This window comes from Scatophagus argus, chromosome 7 (assembly GCF_020382885.2).
Source record: "Scatophagus argus isolate fScaArg1 chromosome 7, fScaArg1.pri, whole genome shotgun sequence".
In the NCBI taxonomy this organism is placed as follows: domain Eukaryota; kingdom Metazoa; phylum Chordata; class Actinopteri; family Scatophagidae; genus Scatophagus; species Scatophagus argus.
In genome coordinates, this window is record NC_058499.1 from 8,219,177 (window position 1) to 8,235,880 (window position 16,704).

Genomic DNA, 16,704 nt, shown 5'->3' on the forward strand with positions numbered 1-16,704 from the left:
TTAGAGCTATGAATAGCCTAATGTGTCTTACTGTAACAACTTGTTTTGAGGTGGCTAACTTATGTTGGACCCGTGTTTTAGTGCCGCCCTCCTTTGGTTAGAGGAGAGAAATACACGTTTGCAACATCCGTTATTGGTTATGTAAATGAGTAGGCTGAACTCTCAAGCCTTTCTAAATGTGTACACGGTAATCGATGCAAGATTTATAACAATTTATTTCTTATAAAACTGCCTCAAATTAAAACAGAGCAAAGAAATATAGGAATATAAATATTTCATAGCAGCTGCTTTTTCCTCACAAGGCCTTAAGAAAGCAATGAAGCATAGCATAGGTGTTCGCTCAAAACCTTTTTTGCATGATTTCTTTTTTTGAACATCTTTTCTTTTGCATATTTCCTAAAAGCAGCACATGAAAATATGACTAAAATGACACTACATTTCTTGAAGATATGCCCTTTTGTCTATTGACCCCATCCTTTAGGGGAAAAAAAGGTACTAATAAGCTACTGCCATGGCACAAGTCTTTTGCTCTTACTAGAATAATCACCTAAGGGTACTCAAGCAGTGGAAATTCAGGTCAGAGAAATATTGCATATTTGCTTTCAGTCAGCGGAGGTTTGTTGTCTCAGAGCTGCCATGCTCCTCCTGGTTCGCCTTGACTGTTGGCGCATGCTCAGTAATCGTCCCCACGGCTCACTACCTCCTTGCAGGTGGGCCTGAGTAGGATGGTGTGCTCGTACTGGGCGGTGTAGCTGCCCTTGATGTCGCAGAGAGGTGGGTAAGGGTCTATGATGCCAAGGTCACACAGATTCTTCAGCGCCATCAGGTACTTGCTCTCGCCCAGGCGGTCCAGCCAGCGGCGGCAGAATGCCAAGGTCCCAAAGTTCTCATTGATCACATTCAGCAGATGTTTAGCCCTTGGAAGTCTGCAACACAGAGTCAACGGTGAGATTAACAGTAAACTAAAACGCATCTCTTTTTTCTTAGAGCAAACCTACAAACCTCAACCTGTAAATAATTTTTAGAGAATAACACAGCAGAGCCAACCTTATCGGTACGTGTCCCACGTTGAAGTTTTTCATGTAATGTGAGCACTCCATGTCATCGTGGACTGCACCTCTTCCTGTGCTGCCAAATGTCTCAATAGCATAAGCTTCACCTTCCTGAGAGGCAAAAACAAACAAACAATCAAACAAAAAAACACTTATCTGGTTGTAAAATGTAGAATATAGAGTCTTTTATAGCCAGGAGAAGGTCAAGTTATCAAACTGTGTCTAACACTTTCATGCAGGACAGAGTAGATATCAGATAAACTGAAAGCAAATGAAACTAGCACAAAATAAGTCAGGTTGCAGTTTATATCCATGTCTGCCGGAATTGTATAATATCTGTATTTAAGGCTTTGGAGGAGTTTAATAAAAGGTATTAAGAGTATTTTCTCAGAGCAATGGAAGGTATGACTATATTGACATGTAAGATTCCAGTAAAGCAATTCCAGTGAGGAACACACTTTGTTCACTTACACTTACTAGACTATATTTTATAGAGGAGCACAGAGGACTGAAAAAGCGCTTTGTCAGATGGTGCAGCGACAATCACCTGAAGCTCAATAGCAATAACAGAAGAGATGAGTTTTCAGTGAACTACAATGCTTCGAAGATGGATGCTGCTGCAAAGAAGCTACAAATTCTAACACGTGGATGCTTCACACACATCTGTACAGACAACTCCAAAGATGTAATGTATCAGGTCTGTCATTGGTGCAGAGGAGCGACAAAAACCTCAAGATGCCGGCAAAGCTGACATTCATGTGTAGTCTATTGACTGGAGCAGAGCCTCCTGCGAGCTGATTGGCTGGGTTTCATTGGCGTTTTGTGTCTCTATCAGCTCGTGGCTGTTGTTTTAGTCCCTGTGGTATTAGCTGATAACACTGCGACACCCTCTCTCGCTGCACCGATAATCAGTCAAAGTGCTAGCGGCCCCATGGCACGCCCAGCTGCTACTCCAGCCGTGCGCTCTCTGATCACAAAGAGGGTAATGGCCCTGTTACACCAACACACTTCAGCAAAAAATGCAACACACAAAGCTGCCACATCAGCAACACCCCCACCTCCACCCCCACCTCACCCTCCTGGAACCATCAGGTAAAAAGCTTAACACAGCAACTTGCCAATTAAAATGTTCAGTTCAGAAATACAGTCATGTCATGTGCTGCAGCTGTGCGGGTGTGAGGCGGGCATGGATCTCAGTGTCGTTTCAAGAAATGAAAGATGCAAAGCAATGAATCTCCTTGGTGAAGTAAGGGCCTGTTAATGAATTGTGGATGCCTACAATTCAGTGCGAAGGGTGAAATGAGCGGCTGGAGTTTAAACACGTGTTGCTACGCGGTGCAGCTGCTAATTCCATTAAAGGTGTAATTAAAGTGCTGATGAGGGTGACTAAGAAGCTGTTGAAGTGGTGAATTGGGACACGACTCCATACCTGCCGTAACCCTAACCAGCCACGTTTTTCCAATTACACTAAAGAATTAAAAAGAGCTTATTTATATGCAAGGTCAAGCAGCTAATAAAGGTTTAATTTCAAACGCTCCAGTAAAAAGTGCTCCAGCATGTAGTCACATCCACCCTCGGCTCAGACGAAATGATACTTGAAGTTGAAGTGAGTAAGCTGTCGTCAGGTGCTGCACAAACCTCCATCCTCGTGGCCTCGCCGCCTTTAACAATAGGGACTGTCTTCCCTGAGTGTATCCTGTACTGTCCAATAGAGTGGCCGTTGAGATTTCTGATCGGCTTCACTGTAAAGACGACACCACACAGAGGTTTAATAAACAGGAAGCAGCGCTGAACCTGCACACGAGGAAAAGATAAACGACCTCACATTACCTTGATATGTCTTCCCATCTATCTCCACCTCGTAAGACTCCATGACCTCCTGAATGGTCTCACCAATATCACACAGGCGCACATCAATCCCTGCAAACTGAGACAGAGAAGTGTTTACGCTCACATCAGTACACAGCACTGCATTCACACTCTCACAGATGGGTGTAACAGAACAAAACCAATCAATTAACAAAAGCACTATCAAAACAATACGTCGTCTTGCATACAGTATCGAAATATAATCGCAATATATTGATTCATAACCCTACTACATATTGTATCACCAGATTCCAGCCAACACGCAGCTCTAATCACACGCAGACTTTCTGGATAGCCGCTAACGTTTGTCGCCCGTTCTGTGATGTCTCTTATTTCTAAGCTTTACAGTAAAAGTACACAAACTCCTGTGTACTTAACCCGTGGATAAGGAACAAATATGGAGCTAAATGCCAATAAATTAATAGATGTTCATGAATAACCCTACACTGAAGATATCATAATATCTACTTGACAGGCAGTTGGTACTTTAAAAAACCAACATGTGATCATTAGCTCCTTTTCATATGAGAATCTGTATAGTGACTGCTTCAGTGAACCGTTCCTGAATCTGACCTGATTGGATGTAATTTTTGTATTTCATCATTTATTGTGACCAAAATACTTTTTGTATTTTTTGTACTAATTTCTATAAGCTGTGCCATTTATCATCACATTAACTTACTGAGGAGTTTACTCCACCATTGGAGCCAGATAAAACAAAACCCTTTCATCATTTTAGGCGTTTAATTGTAATAAACGACACTCGAGATATGAATATTTATGTAAAAGTGCTCCAAAGTGTGGATGAGGAGAAGAACTGCGTTACCTTAATGCCAGTGTTTGTTGCGTCTCTCACAGCCTCCAGCAGCCTGTCAAACTTTGGATTGAAAGTGACGGTGAAGGCACAGTCTATTATTCGACCTGTAAGACCAAAAAGTTTGGTTATTCATCACAGTTTATATCAGGTGATCAGGTGCGCAGAAATATTCCACATGTATTCATCAAAAACAGCGGAAGTAAATTAACTGACAAGACCATCCTATTACTGACAGTAATAATTATTATACAATCGTCATTCTACCTTGTCATAATGAATGCAAGTGTGAAATGGCAGAGCATAAAAGCATAAAGCACTTATTAGTGAGGTCTCACCGTTGATGTGCGTTCCAAAGTCAATTTTGCAGATGTCGTCGTAGCGCAGCACAGTGGGATCTCCCGCGTTTGGGGTGTAGTGGGCAGCACAGTGGTTGATTGAGCAGCCGGTTGGGAAGGCCAGGCCTGCCTTTAGCCCGTTTTCTTTGATGAGCTTCCTGGAGCAGTCCTCCAGTTTCTCACTGTCAGAGGCAGCAAACAGCACAAAGGGACAAGGGATGACGGGAACAATGAGACTGTTGTCAGGGCAAGTAAGGCATCCAGAAGAGGTGAAAACCAAAAAGCAGATCTCCTGCTTTCTTTGATAATTTTAAAACAGTTTCCCGCTGGCTGGGAAAAGACATGCTGAAATCATGTCAAACTCAGATTCAAATGAACCCTGGCAGGTATGAGCAGCCAAGATTTAAGTCCATTAAAAGGGGCTGAAGGACATTATTTCAGCGCATGTCTCACCAGATGTCAATCATGGTCATCCCCGGTTTGATCCAGCTCCTGACATACGAGCGGACCTGCCGATGGGCCTCGGCTGCCTGCCTGAAATCACTCCACATCTCCTCATTGGCCCTGTCCAGCGCCCGCTTCTCTTCGCTGGTGGTTCGCCACGCTGCACTGCGCCTGGCGGGAGGTAGACAGGCACGCCGCAGAGAAGAGACACTCATTATTTTCCCGTTACACAAATAGATGTAGCGAAGATAAGACACCAGTGAAACTTTGCAGGGGTTCAAGCAATGTCGATACATTTCAGCTGAAGCCAAATCTTGATAAAGTTTATTCACTTTCTCCTAAAGAAGAAAGTAAACCACACGCTAAACACTGTACCTCATCATATTGTCTTATACGAACAAAGAGCAAAGCAGAGAGACCTAAAAAAAAACCCCAAATCATGTCACACAGTGGATGATCACTGCTAAGTGTGAGGGACGATGCGGAGGTCACACACCCGTCTTTCGATGGTGGATATTCGCACTCCTCTCCCTTCGGAAAGTCTCCGTTGGGATAGAGCTCACAAATAGGAACTGAGGGAGGGTCAGTCTGTCCCTTCACTGTGGCCCAGATAGAGAGAAGGAGAAGCAGAGGAAAAAGAAAACACAAGTCATCCTCCCTATGTTCGTGGCATTCACATTTTAACTTAGCTAGACAGTCGCTGCTGGCTTACAGATCTGATTACGTGAAACTACCCACTGAATTAAGCTGCTGGAAGGGTCGGTAGCAAAATGAAAGCACTTGTAGTATCGTATAATGGGTTATAAAGATGTAGCTCATCATTTAGAATTGCTCGCCCGACATTGTAACACTTGCACTGTATGTTTATGTTGTCATTTATTCCATGCCATCTGCTCTACGTGTAAGGTCCGGTCACATTTTGTCCAACAGCTCCCCCGACAGTGCTGCATCATGTAACTCTCACGACACTAATTAACCAAGTCAAACTGCTTTTGTGCACCTGTTGTGTTCACCTGATGATTCTGATGGCAGTCAGTTCACGATGTGGATTCACTTCAAAGCGCCTGTCTGTAAAATCTGAAGCGCCTCTGTGATAACAAACACCCTGTCACTGCGGTGTGAATTTAATTCTGAATCGAGTCAATGTGAATTTAGCACAAACAGCAGTTGCCAAAGAGCAATCTGTTGTAGACTGTAGAGACGCATTTGCTGCACTACTAAGGAAAAAAGGGGCTTACATCCTTTCTTCTTTTTCTTCTTCTTCTTCTTTTTTCCACCTGAGTTCTCTCCCTCATCCCCATCTGTTGAAAGCATCATTAGTTTCAGTACAGTTTTGTAAAGTGGGAAATATCGACAGGCGGCTCCGGCACAGTTCCCACTGTGCTACTGAAAATCAGATATCACACTGCAGATGTGACCACCTGAATGTTACTGTGCATCTTCAGGAGCTTAAAGTTAAGCACAAACCCCACTGCAGATGATGATGATGATGATGATGGTGGTAGTGAGGAGTTACCTTCTTCTCCATCCTCCTCCAGTGTTTGCTGCTCCAACTGTTTTGTCACATCACCAACACCTCCGGCGTCTCCATCCCCCTCAGCCTCATTTGTCCCTGCTGCAAAGTCACACACCACCCACCCCATGCATGCATGTGCAAGTGAACACGCAAGCGTACGCCGATGATGTGCGTGCACATACACGGGCACACGCAGGCACGCAAACACACACACGCACACACACACACAGTGAGTGAATTATTTGTGGTTCAGAGTCATCTCAAGAAAGTGCATCCACCACGAGCTCAACTTGGCAGGGTCCATGCATAAATTCTTTCTATACCTTGGGAGTCAATATCCTCAAGGGCATATGTACCATGCAGCATTATGACATTTAGCCCTTGAGAGACAGAGCTGAGTGGACAACCTTTGACTTATGGCGGGTTCAAGAACTCATTCTCAACTCGCTTTTTGAGATTTTATTTTTCCACATTACAGCAGTAAGGTTTCAGTTACCATCGTGTGTTGTTTTCTTTGCATAAGAGCGAATGTCATCTTACTGCACTGAAACTGTGGATACTTCTCCTGCATAATTTCATGCATGCTGGGGAGGGGGATTTATAAAACAGAGCATATTTAATCTGGAGTAAAATTACATTCCACACACAGGTTCAAATGAGAGCTTTCAATCAGTGTAGGTGTTCATCTCTCAGAGACAGTCCAGTCCCGTTTCCAGATGAGCGCCCGCAGCTCCAGCAGCAGCCGCTCAGAGTTGGGACAGCTGGACAGGAAAACCTTCTGCCAGGTTGAAAAGTCTCCCGTCCCGCATATCTGACGCTCTATCGAGTAGCACCAGAGGTGACAATTTTGCGCTATATTCTCAACGATTCTCTATCCGCAAAGTGATGCTTCTCACCTGGTGCGGTGGTCTTGTTCCTCTTCTTTTTTCTTCTCTTTTTCTTCACCGATTCCGAGGCGTCTGCGTCTTCTCTTTCCTCGTTCGGGTCGTCCCCATTGAGAAGTTGAGGCTCCACTTCGTGCTGTGGCTGAAGCTCCGCCATGATCAGCGACTGAGAGATGTAGTGACGCATAAGCTGCTGAGAGCCTCCAGTGGTCAAAGCTGAAAAGTGTGCTGGACGACGCTGAGCCAATAAAGACCCATCAGACAATCTCTGTGCAACAACTTGACCCGAGTAGAGGAAGACGATCCTCCTTTGTCCCGTGAAGCCAAAACTTTCATTTATTCACATTTTTTTTTACCTTCTCTCTCTGCTGGGATCTTAGATTTTTGGAACAAACTGTAATAGGACAGCAGCGTGGGGGCTGATGCTTGGTTATGTGACCATCACATCCTGGTACAAGGCCTGTAAACGCCGCACTGTGTGCTAGAATCATCACTTTCTCTGAACATCCAGTCACCGAGTTTCAGGTTACCTGTCTGTGCGCGCACCTGTGCCCGCAGAAGAAAAAAACCCAAAACAAAACCGTGCATCGTTTCTCCCGTGTGTCCACACTGCCAAACGCACATCACCTTGTATGTTTTCGTGAGGAGTAGCGTTTTGTGCGTTTGCATTGTCACACGGAGCATTTCATTGTGATGGCCGGAATCGATCTGTAATGGTGCATAACGCGAGAATTTGGAGACGCGTGTAGAAGTGTGTATCCAAGCAACGAGCCCTGCAGCACCACACTGAGCGGAGACACATTTACAGAAGGACAAGCTGGATTTCAAAGCATCACAGTTTGGTGTTGGTGTTGAGTTGCGTTTTATCTGCGCGTCTTTAAAGGACATTTTCTTTTAAAGACATAATGACTTCTTCGGGTGCGCTGACAGGCTTGAGGACTGGCCCTGTGTATTTCTTTGACCAGGTAGGCTAATGATTCATTGTGCTGACTGCAGTTTCAAAGCAACAGCAAAATATTAACCACCTAATTTGCGCCTCTGCAGCCAACAAAGCGAGACAGAATTAAAGGGACACGAAGTATTTTCTATTTCAATGAGGCAGATGAAGGAGCGCAGTCAGCAGAGGACACACTACAAAGGTGAGCCAATGCAAATAAACTTCCTTATTGCCACAAATGATTCGACATTTGCGTTTATGTGTCTCATGAAAACTCTCATTTTTTCCCCTCCACAGCACTCGAAAGACTGACAACAAGGAAGGCACAAGTGAAGAGCTCACCCGGACAGGTGAAACACATGGGGAAGGAACACCTGATACTTCATCTGCTGTCGGTGCTGCGCCGACCACAAAGGACCACGGCTGGATGGATGCGTACAAGCGAGCAGCCCCGCAGTTATTAAATGAACTGGCTCGCCTACTTTCACAACATAATTGGGCTGAGAAGAGGTGTATTCCTCACGGAATTGTAAATATTCTGAATTACTCCTGGGAGGATCTGACTTTAGGGGCGGTGCATTTGAAAAGTCAGGATCAGACTGACAAACGAGGAGACTCCACGGGTTCCTTGAAGATGGATGAACCTCCATCCCGTCAAGTGTCCGCCAATCACGGGAGGGAGGCAGGAGAGAGAAACTCGTGTGTTGTGGAGAAGTCTGTTCGCTCAAAGCCACGCGTGAAACAGCACAAACAAACTTACAGCAGAGGTAAATTAATCTCTGCACCGCGTTCGGTGGAAAGCCCACGTCTGCCAGGAAAAGGAAATAACTTAATGAAAAGTTAAAATACCTAAAATACTCAGTAGGTGGTATGTCATGACATAGTAAGTGGAAACTGTGAGATGGAAAAGAGGTTAAATAGCAGATCTAATTCATAAAGATTAATGTTTATCAATGGTTAATAAATCATTTATTAAAGACCTCAAGGTGAAAAATGAGGACATCCTTTGCCAGGTTGTGAAAAATCCTCCTTTTGTTATCTTCCTCGTGCATAAGCTCGTCATTAGAAAGTGAGCAAGTCATTAATAAAGGTCACGTGTCTGTCCCTTTAGACTTTAGGGTATGAACATTAGTAAGTCATTAATGATGGACGCTTCCACTAGAACAATCCACCAAGTAGTGATAGAAATAAATTACTTGCTACCTATAGAGGATTTGAGATTTTTACAACCTGACAGCCTGAAAGGAGGTTGTTCAAATGACTTACAGAGCATTAATAAATGATTTATTAACTATTAAGACTTTAGGGCAGGATCGACAGAGTAGTTTAACATTCCACCAGTTTGAACTATATGCCATTTTTAATGTAGGTGGAGACAATAACAATGAGACTGATACTGCTTGACTACTTGAGGACAGCTCTGGTTTCAAGCTTGAGGAAGTTCGAGGATTGGTTTACCAGACTGGACATGTTAGCTGGCAGCTGGGCACAGATGTACTGCTGTCTGTTCATCAGTTACAGAGCTGCTGAGTTATATTATTAAGTTCTCTGATGTCACTAGTGACTTATATATGGCCAATATTGTCCATACAGATTCAATAATGTCAGGCATGATACATTAATGGATTGTCTCACCACTGACAGCTCACAACTCCACCACCGTCAGTTTGTCCATCTCATCCAGCAGCTGTAAACATCCAGGTAAGACGTGGAGTTGAAGCATTGTGTGTCGGTGTGTGTGGTCGGCTGTCTTACTGTCTCACTGGACGTGATTCGTTTTCCAGGTTGGATCATCCAGCCAAAGCAACTCTCCTGTGACGAGCCTGAGTGGATCGGTTTGTGTCAGTGGGTAGCAGAGCGACTGCAGATGGCAAGAAATCCTGAGTGCGTTGATGACTTGTTCCTGCTGAGTTTAGCCTTTAGCAAATCTGTGTTTGATCAAGTGCCATCGGCTGGTCTAATTTTTTACTAATCTGGTGATTCATCTCTACATTTACTAGGTGGAGAGGTGCAAAATGTTGCTACTAGCAACGCCTAGCAATTAGTGGTTTTAATTGAAATGTCTCAATAACTACAGGGCGGATTATCATGAAATTTGGCACAGACATGTATATGTATTATATAACTGTAATAACTTTGAATAACTCCATGATTGTTCATGCTGTGCCCTCTTCAGCCTTAATTTCTACTTATTTAAAGTGACATATCTTGTCATTGGAAGGAACTCACTCCAACGAAATTTGTTCTCTGCATTTAACCCACCCAAGTGACGTGCACACACACACAGCAAACCCGGGGCAGTGGGCGACCGCGTGCAGCGCCCGGGGAGCAGTGGGGGTTAGGTACCTTGCTCAAGGGTACCTCAGCCATGGACACCGGGACGGGGAATCGAACCAGCGATCCACCGGTTACGGGTCCGACACCCTAACCGCTGATCCACGACTGCCCCCTTATTCCAGAAGATCAGCCTCAAATTTGTCTTTGGTGACAATTGAATTGCTAAACATTTCAGCCTTGTCACTTAGAGCTTGTCAGCATCCTGACATTAGCATTTAGTTCAAAGTTGTAGGCTGAGAAGTATCCTCAGTGAATTTTACATTTAGTCATCAGTGATTCAAAACTGCAATGTAACTCTTCAGAAAATTCGAACTCCAGCATCTGTTATTTGAGCATAATAAATTGCTTCATCTCCACACAGAAAGCTGCAAACAGCTGAAGAGGATTTGAACAAGCCCTTCATCATGGTTCATCATTATGAAGACACAAAGGCAAAAGAGAAGCACAGGAGAGCGAGGAGAAAGACCCAACCTGCAGCTGTAGTACCAGAAGAGAAGCAGCAGAATCCAGCACGGCAGAAGCTTCACTGCAGGATCAACGACGGCTCCTCGTTCATATAGTATCCTCGTCTCTACATGTTTATTTGTATTTGTTTTAATTCTTGTGGGTCCAGGTATTGCATATTGGAAATGTGTCGCTGTAGCTGGCCTGTTGACCTTTGACCCCGCCTTTCCAGCTACCCATCTGGTTGTATGGCAGTGTGCCAGAGCCACTCGGGTCTGCCCTGTGGAGGCTTCTACACCAACGTGTTCAGTGACAGCAGGTGTCCCGTCATCCTGGCGACTATCACGGCGTTCGGGCACGGTACTGTCACACACCCTGTGAGGTGAGTGCAGGACGGATATTTGAAAATGAATAAATGAAAGGATGGCTCCACTGATTTCTTACTCAGGTGGCTTATCATGAGGGCAGCTACTTCAGATGATTATGGGAAATGTGATATCCCGTATTTTTGGAGGCTGACTCGTAATAAGCACACAAGGTCATGATATTTATGCCTCTGCTGCTTCGCCATTTCAACAAAAAAATCTGCTTTTTGTGAGTCATACCAACATGATGGAAGTGCATTATAGTGGAATACCAAATATCTGCGGCACATGACATTGATATCATCACAGGTCCCCAAAGAAAACAAAAACAGGGTTTTCTCCAAGAAGCAGACATTTTGTGATCATTTATGTGTGACAGTTTTAATCATATATAAATTGTCTAATTCTTCCTGTCCTTCCTGTTCTTCCAGCTCTGCCATTACAGCAGTGTGGGATCAGGACGGTGGATTCACATACGACCATCATGGGAACACAACTAAGGAGTGGAGGTGGCTGAGAGGACGCAAAGTGAGAGAGAAGATTGTTATACAGGTGCAGCCATGTTTGAGACTACTGCAATTTTTATATATCTACATAACAGGCCAGAGGGAATGTCCAGAAGAGAAATGTGTTTGGTGACAGTGTTTAGTCCGGAGATCCACAGTGAACACGACTCTCATGCACAGCTGGATAAAAGTCTCACAGTCTTAAACCATAAAAAAAAGGTTTTGTTACACAGGAGATCAATCAAGATCAGTCAAAAGTCCAAGATAGCAATCAATAGGAGTACAACGACAATCTGGCACAGAGGGAAGAAAAAGCACAACTTAAATACACTAAACAGACCAGACACAGGTGAAACCAATCAGGCCACCAATCAAAAATGGCGGGAAAACACACAAAGGCAGAAGTAGGAAGGAGTGAAACGGGTAACAGCATAAAACGGGAAACAAAGAACATGAAAAAAGAAAACATGACTAAACCTGATAGGATGTTTCAGACAAGGTTAGTCAGAGGAACTAAGAAGCTAGAATGAGTCCGTCATGTGAAATGTATGACACATAGCTGACGACGGCACAGAGGGAGGATTTATAACGGCGTGACCTTGGGTGAACTCATCACACTTTGTGCCCACAGCACTGATTTCAGCACTATTTTCATTTTAAAAGAAACTCGTCCGTGTGTTTTTTGGTCTCCTACAGCTGTCAGATCTGATCTCCGTGAGGCTGTTTAGTGGTACTTCTGCCATGCTCAGCTTCAGGTGTAACAGCAAGAGTGTTCAGCTTCCTCTTTCTGCCCTGCCTAATATTAACCAGTCACGGGACACAGTGAGTTCAAGATTAAGAAGTAGATGATTAAAGAAAAGCAGATTTATGATAAACAATTATAATTTGTAATGTTTACTCCGCTTTGATAGCCTTGTTTGCAGACTGAAGGAAAGCTTACCTCTGGTGCTGCTCAAGACTTCATACTGACGGGGAGGACAAAATCCCCTGCTGTGGTCTTAGAAAGTAATCGCACCTTGACGCCAACACCTGTAAGAGACGTTTTACTGACACATGACAACATCTCAGTGAAGGTGTGACACCACTGTAATCTGTACTATACTCTTACTGTAACTCTTTTGGTTTACTTTTGAGCATCTAAAAGTTCTGAATATGCCTTCACTGAGTCACTTTGTATAAAACAGCTTGCTAAATGCATTATGTTGCTCTATATCACATAATCTATCAAGCGGCTAATGATGTGTGGCAGGTGTCTGTGTGCTCCCGAGAGGACCTCCAGATGGTCAGAAAAGTGGAGGGGCTGGAGGAGCCGTCAACACGGTGGAGAAGAGGAGGGCGTGTTGGCATGGAGCTGAAGAGACTTCAGCAGAAAATTCGAAGCACCTTGGATGACTGGCTGGATTATTATCGTGTAGCCATTGGTACCTATGTGTGAAAGCAGCCTTTCTGTCTTTTCTAAAATGTTTAATGCGTGCTCAAACTGCAGCCAGTAGGTGTGATGTGTATTGTGAGTTATCAAAACATGTAGTTCAAATCTGAGCCAATCTGACTCGGTGAGGTTGTTCCGGAGTGGTTCAGTGAAACAAAAAGTTACAGTATCGCTTCATCTTGCAAAGTCAACATTATTGAATAGGTCCATGAGGATCTTGTTCACGGTCACTCGTGTCACTCGTTGTCTGTGTGCATTTCTGAGTGACCTCTTTCTCTCCTTCAGGGATCAAATGTCCTGACGTGAAGCAGATGCCAGATGTCCCACTGAGGACCAGGCGGAAGAGAGGGGTTCAGCCAGCTGCTCTGCCCTCTCTGAACTCACCTGAGCGAGCTGATCTCAGACCAGTCCAGCCCGAGCAGGACAGGAAGGAGTTACATGATCTGTCAGCACCAGCAGAAAAACCTCTGGACTCATATGTTAAGCTACCAAGGTACAGACTTTACACAACGCACCAAAACGTTTGACCAAAGTCCAGCGGGCTGCTCCAACAGTTTAACATGTCGAAGTAACTAATCATGTAGCACACAGTCTGTGAAAACAGAAAGCAGTTGTGTGATGTCTGAAGGAGCTTTGGCAAGAAAAGAGTTGCTGTGAGCGTACGCATGGAGTTAGAAAGACATGACTGCAGGGCTGAAAGGTTCATAGATGTTATATTTAAACTGCAATTTGAAGGAGGCACAATTTTAATTATATCTTATATAAGTAACAGTGCCTGAACCAGCTGTTGGGAGGTTGAAAGGTTTCGTTGGCGACTGCTGATTCGGTGAATTTTGGAGGATTTTCATAACAAGCAACTGCAATTCTTTATCTTATCCAGTTTATGCAGAAAGGGGGTTTACCACCCGAATCTGCTGCTCCCCTCGGCTTTACGGAGCGTTTGAAGACTTTCAGCTCATTGTTTAGGTATCTGTTCCTCATCTTTTGTTTTTGGCCACAGCAGGAAGTTATTGTCAGTGAAGAAGCTTTAAAACACCTGTCTGCTCAGCCCTTAACAGCAGCCTCCAGAAGCCAGTGATTGATTTTGTAATAGTGACAGAAACACACTGTTTATTGATCAGTCTCAAGTGTTTGAGCTCTGCCAGACTTCACACAAATGGATGCTGCATTGCTGTATGTAAGCCCTGATAAAGGACACTTTCGCTGTTTTTACCCATATGTTGCCAGGATGCCAAAACAGGGCTCCTGTGTCACACAGATAGGACCCCTTCAGGTTCATGGCAACATCTCACAACTTAAGTATGAATCTCTTGTGCGGCTGACAGACACGACCATTAAAAAATCAGTCACAAGTTATTGTGGAGAAAATGACATTTACAGCAGAGTTTATTTACAATGACAGCTTCGCTTTCACCCTCACGCTGCCAGGTCAGTGATTATTCCAAACAGTCCAGATTTGCAGCCCTCCGTTGTCACCCGCTGTCCGGCCTCGCCGCTGTTCACCCCCTCCTCCCCCATCACAACGTGCCCTGCTCTGCTGAGAGCTGCTCTGCTGGGGGAGGGGGGACGCAGGCGGTGCTGCTGCAGCGCTACACTGATGCCAGCTCTGACAGACCTGGAGTATGATACCTTCATAATGGGCCAGCCTCCACACAGTCAACAGATCCTGGTGGTGTGTGTGACTTCGCCACACCGACCAGACAACACACAAGCAGGATGCCATAAGGATGTGCTGGAGCAGCTTTACAGGAGGAGGAACAAGCACCGAACAAAACCGTGTACTCAGGTGTGAGTGCTGTGACAAAAGAACCAAAACACACAAAAAAATGGGATTTTGGTCACCTGTTGTATACTGTATGTACACTCAACCAAGCATGATTACAACCTCTGATATGCAGTGTGTGCATCACGTGTGTGTTGTAGCACGGTAGTTAAAATAATGTCAAGTATACAAGATCGACAAGTACGCTAAATGTGCAGAAACTAATTTTGATAGTGACGACACAGCTTTTCAAAAGCAAAAGTCAAACTACAGTCAGCAGGCTTTTGTACAGTCTGTAACAGTTTATCTTTTTGTCTAGTGCCAGATGGATTCGTTTCGCCTGGTGAGGTACGAAATGTCAACAGGGAATCCCAGCTGCGGAGCGGAGAACGTCCTGCTGCAGCAGCGACATAATGCCGCTCCTGGGATGGTCCTGGTCAGTAAACCCACTGCAGGCTTGGCCAAAGGCTGCAGGCTCTGCTCAGTGCATGCTTTCATTGCTCCCACTGGGTGGCAGCAGCAGTGCTTGACCGAAGCAGAGGAGGCAGATAGCATGTAGCATGTGGAGGGCTGGTAGTGGGTGGGGATGCAGTAAGGTGCTATCCTTTCCAAAGAAACCTGGTCATTTATTATGAAAGCGCTGCAGACTGACAAGTAGTGGAGGATGATGCTTCTTACTTACTAATGCCTGGTGATTTTTGCTTGGAAAGTAATGAACATGAACATGTAATCCCTCTGTCAGCCCATAAATCAAACTGAATTGACTTGAATCATGATGCCATGAAACAACTGAGCTTAAATACATTAGTCCAATAGGCCTACTCAGAAACCCAGAGCAAGCAGCTGTTGTGAGACCACATACACGCATCGCAGGTTCCTCCTAAAAAATATCCGCAGGTCTGCTATGACTTGCGTTGTGAAAAGATAAAATCACCAAGGTTGGGCAAACCACTTGATCAGTTTCCCTTGTTCATGTGGTAGATGTACATCAGAGGGAAGCTGCTGTTTGTTGGCTACATATTCGGTGGTCACAGCTACTCAGTCAGGGACCTTCAAAAGCAAATCTCCAGAACCAGGGGAGACTACAGATTAGGTGTGAGCCTCCCTTCAGACTACAAGTTCAGGTACTACTGCACCACAGTCACCAGCATGAAACTGATTAAATGTAAGAAACATCACTGCAGTTCACTCCCATTACTGCCCAGTGATATCAGGTGAATGTAAAAGAAATAAATAAGTTGATCATCAAACATTTTTGTGCCACACGTAAACTAAATGAAAAGCACAGATTGGTTGTTTTACTGACATACATTTAAGACATACAGAATATGATTTAATTAAGTTTACTGCTTTGAATCTGCTCATATAGTTTTCTGTCCTTTCCTTGCAGTGATACAGTGAAAATCCCCGCAGCCACACATGCGCACATCTCACAAACGACATCACTAAAAGGAGGGGATGACACAAGACCAGCTTTTTCAACGAGAAAGGAAGTAGGCAATGAGAGGTACGTGACTGAATGACTGTTTTGTACAGTTTCCTGTAAATTACCAAAACTCACAATACATAGTGTTTTTTATAAGTGATGCATTCTTGTTAATCTTGTTCTGCCTTTGACTTTCACCCTGCTGGTGTTAAGGATATTTGACTGGGTCACCTGTTTAATGTTCTCTGTCCTGAACAGAAAAAAATAATCATGTTCCTGAGGAGTTATGCCAACAGACAGCGAGACTCTCATATCAAGACTCCAGCACTGTTATTGCACACTGAATATGCTCTAGTCATTAAAAAAAACAACCTCCAAAGTGCATCAACTTTAGGTTAATATTCAACGAAACACCTCATTTGTTCACTATGCAGAATGGCACCTTTTTCATCTCATCTGAACAGCCAATGGAAAAATCTGTGTTTGTTTTCACAGTATTTCCATGAGCAGGAGCAAAGTTAATAAAAACACCAAACGATCGGGTGCTGTGTCTTCTTTCATCTCCTTCTTGTTTGTCAGGT

At 44.2% G+C, this 16,704-nt stretch overlaps 2 protein-coding genes across 7 annotated transcripts; one reads left to right on the forward strand and one right to left on the reverse strand.

Moving 5' to 3' along the window:
* Positions 1–197: 197 nt before the first annotated feature.
* LOC124061328 (methionine aminopeptidase 2-like) lies at positions 198–7,762 on the reverse strand. Its single transcript, XM_046393018.1, has 11 exons — positions 6,930–7,762; positions 6,034–6,132; positions 5,756–5,818; positions 5,014–5,116; positions 4,527–4,688; positions 4,074–4,255; positions 3,748–3,842; positions 2,883–2,979; positions 2,691–2,794; positions 1,048–1,163; positions 198–926 (listed from the first exon to the last, which is right to left on the reverse strand). Exons 1-11 carry the CDS (start codon positions 7,102–7,104, stop codon positions 674–676), a joined length of 1,449 nt encoding a protein of 482 aa, XP_046248974.1. The 5' UTR covers positions 7,105–7,762; the 3' UTR covers positions 198–673.
* Positions 7,757–16,662, forward strand: LOC124061324 (uncharacterized protein C3orf20-like). 6 transcript variants are annotated; one of them, XM_046393006.1, is made up of 18 exons: positions 7,757–7,882; positions 7,962–8,056; positions 8,152–8,621; positions 9,499–9,555; positions 9,639–9,738; positions 10,553–10,750; positions 10,868–11,017; positions 11,432–11,552; positions 12,203–12,328; positions 12,418–12,579; positions 12,756–12,927; positions 13,221–13,428; positions 14,163–14,234; positions 14,364–14,721; positions 15,017–15,133; positions 15,679–15,821; positions 16,088–16,204; positions 16,382–16,662. In XM_046393006.1, the coding sequence occupies exons 1-18, from the start codon at positions 7,823–7,825 to the stop codon at positions 16,389–16,391; spliced, it is 2,736 nt and encodes a 911-aa protein (XP_046248962.1). In that variant the 5' UTR covers positions 7,757–7,822; the 3' UTR covers positions 16,392–16,662. The 6 variants fall into 6 exon arrangements, with proteins under 6 accessions (XP_046248962.1, XP_046248965.1, XP_046248963.1 ...); XM_046393009.1 differs by having other exon boundaries at positions 12,418–12,537; XM_046393007.1 differs by having other exon boundaries at positions 11,432–11,547; positions 12,198–12,328.
* Positions 16,663–16,704: the final 42 nt, after the last annotated feature.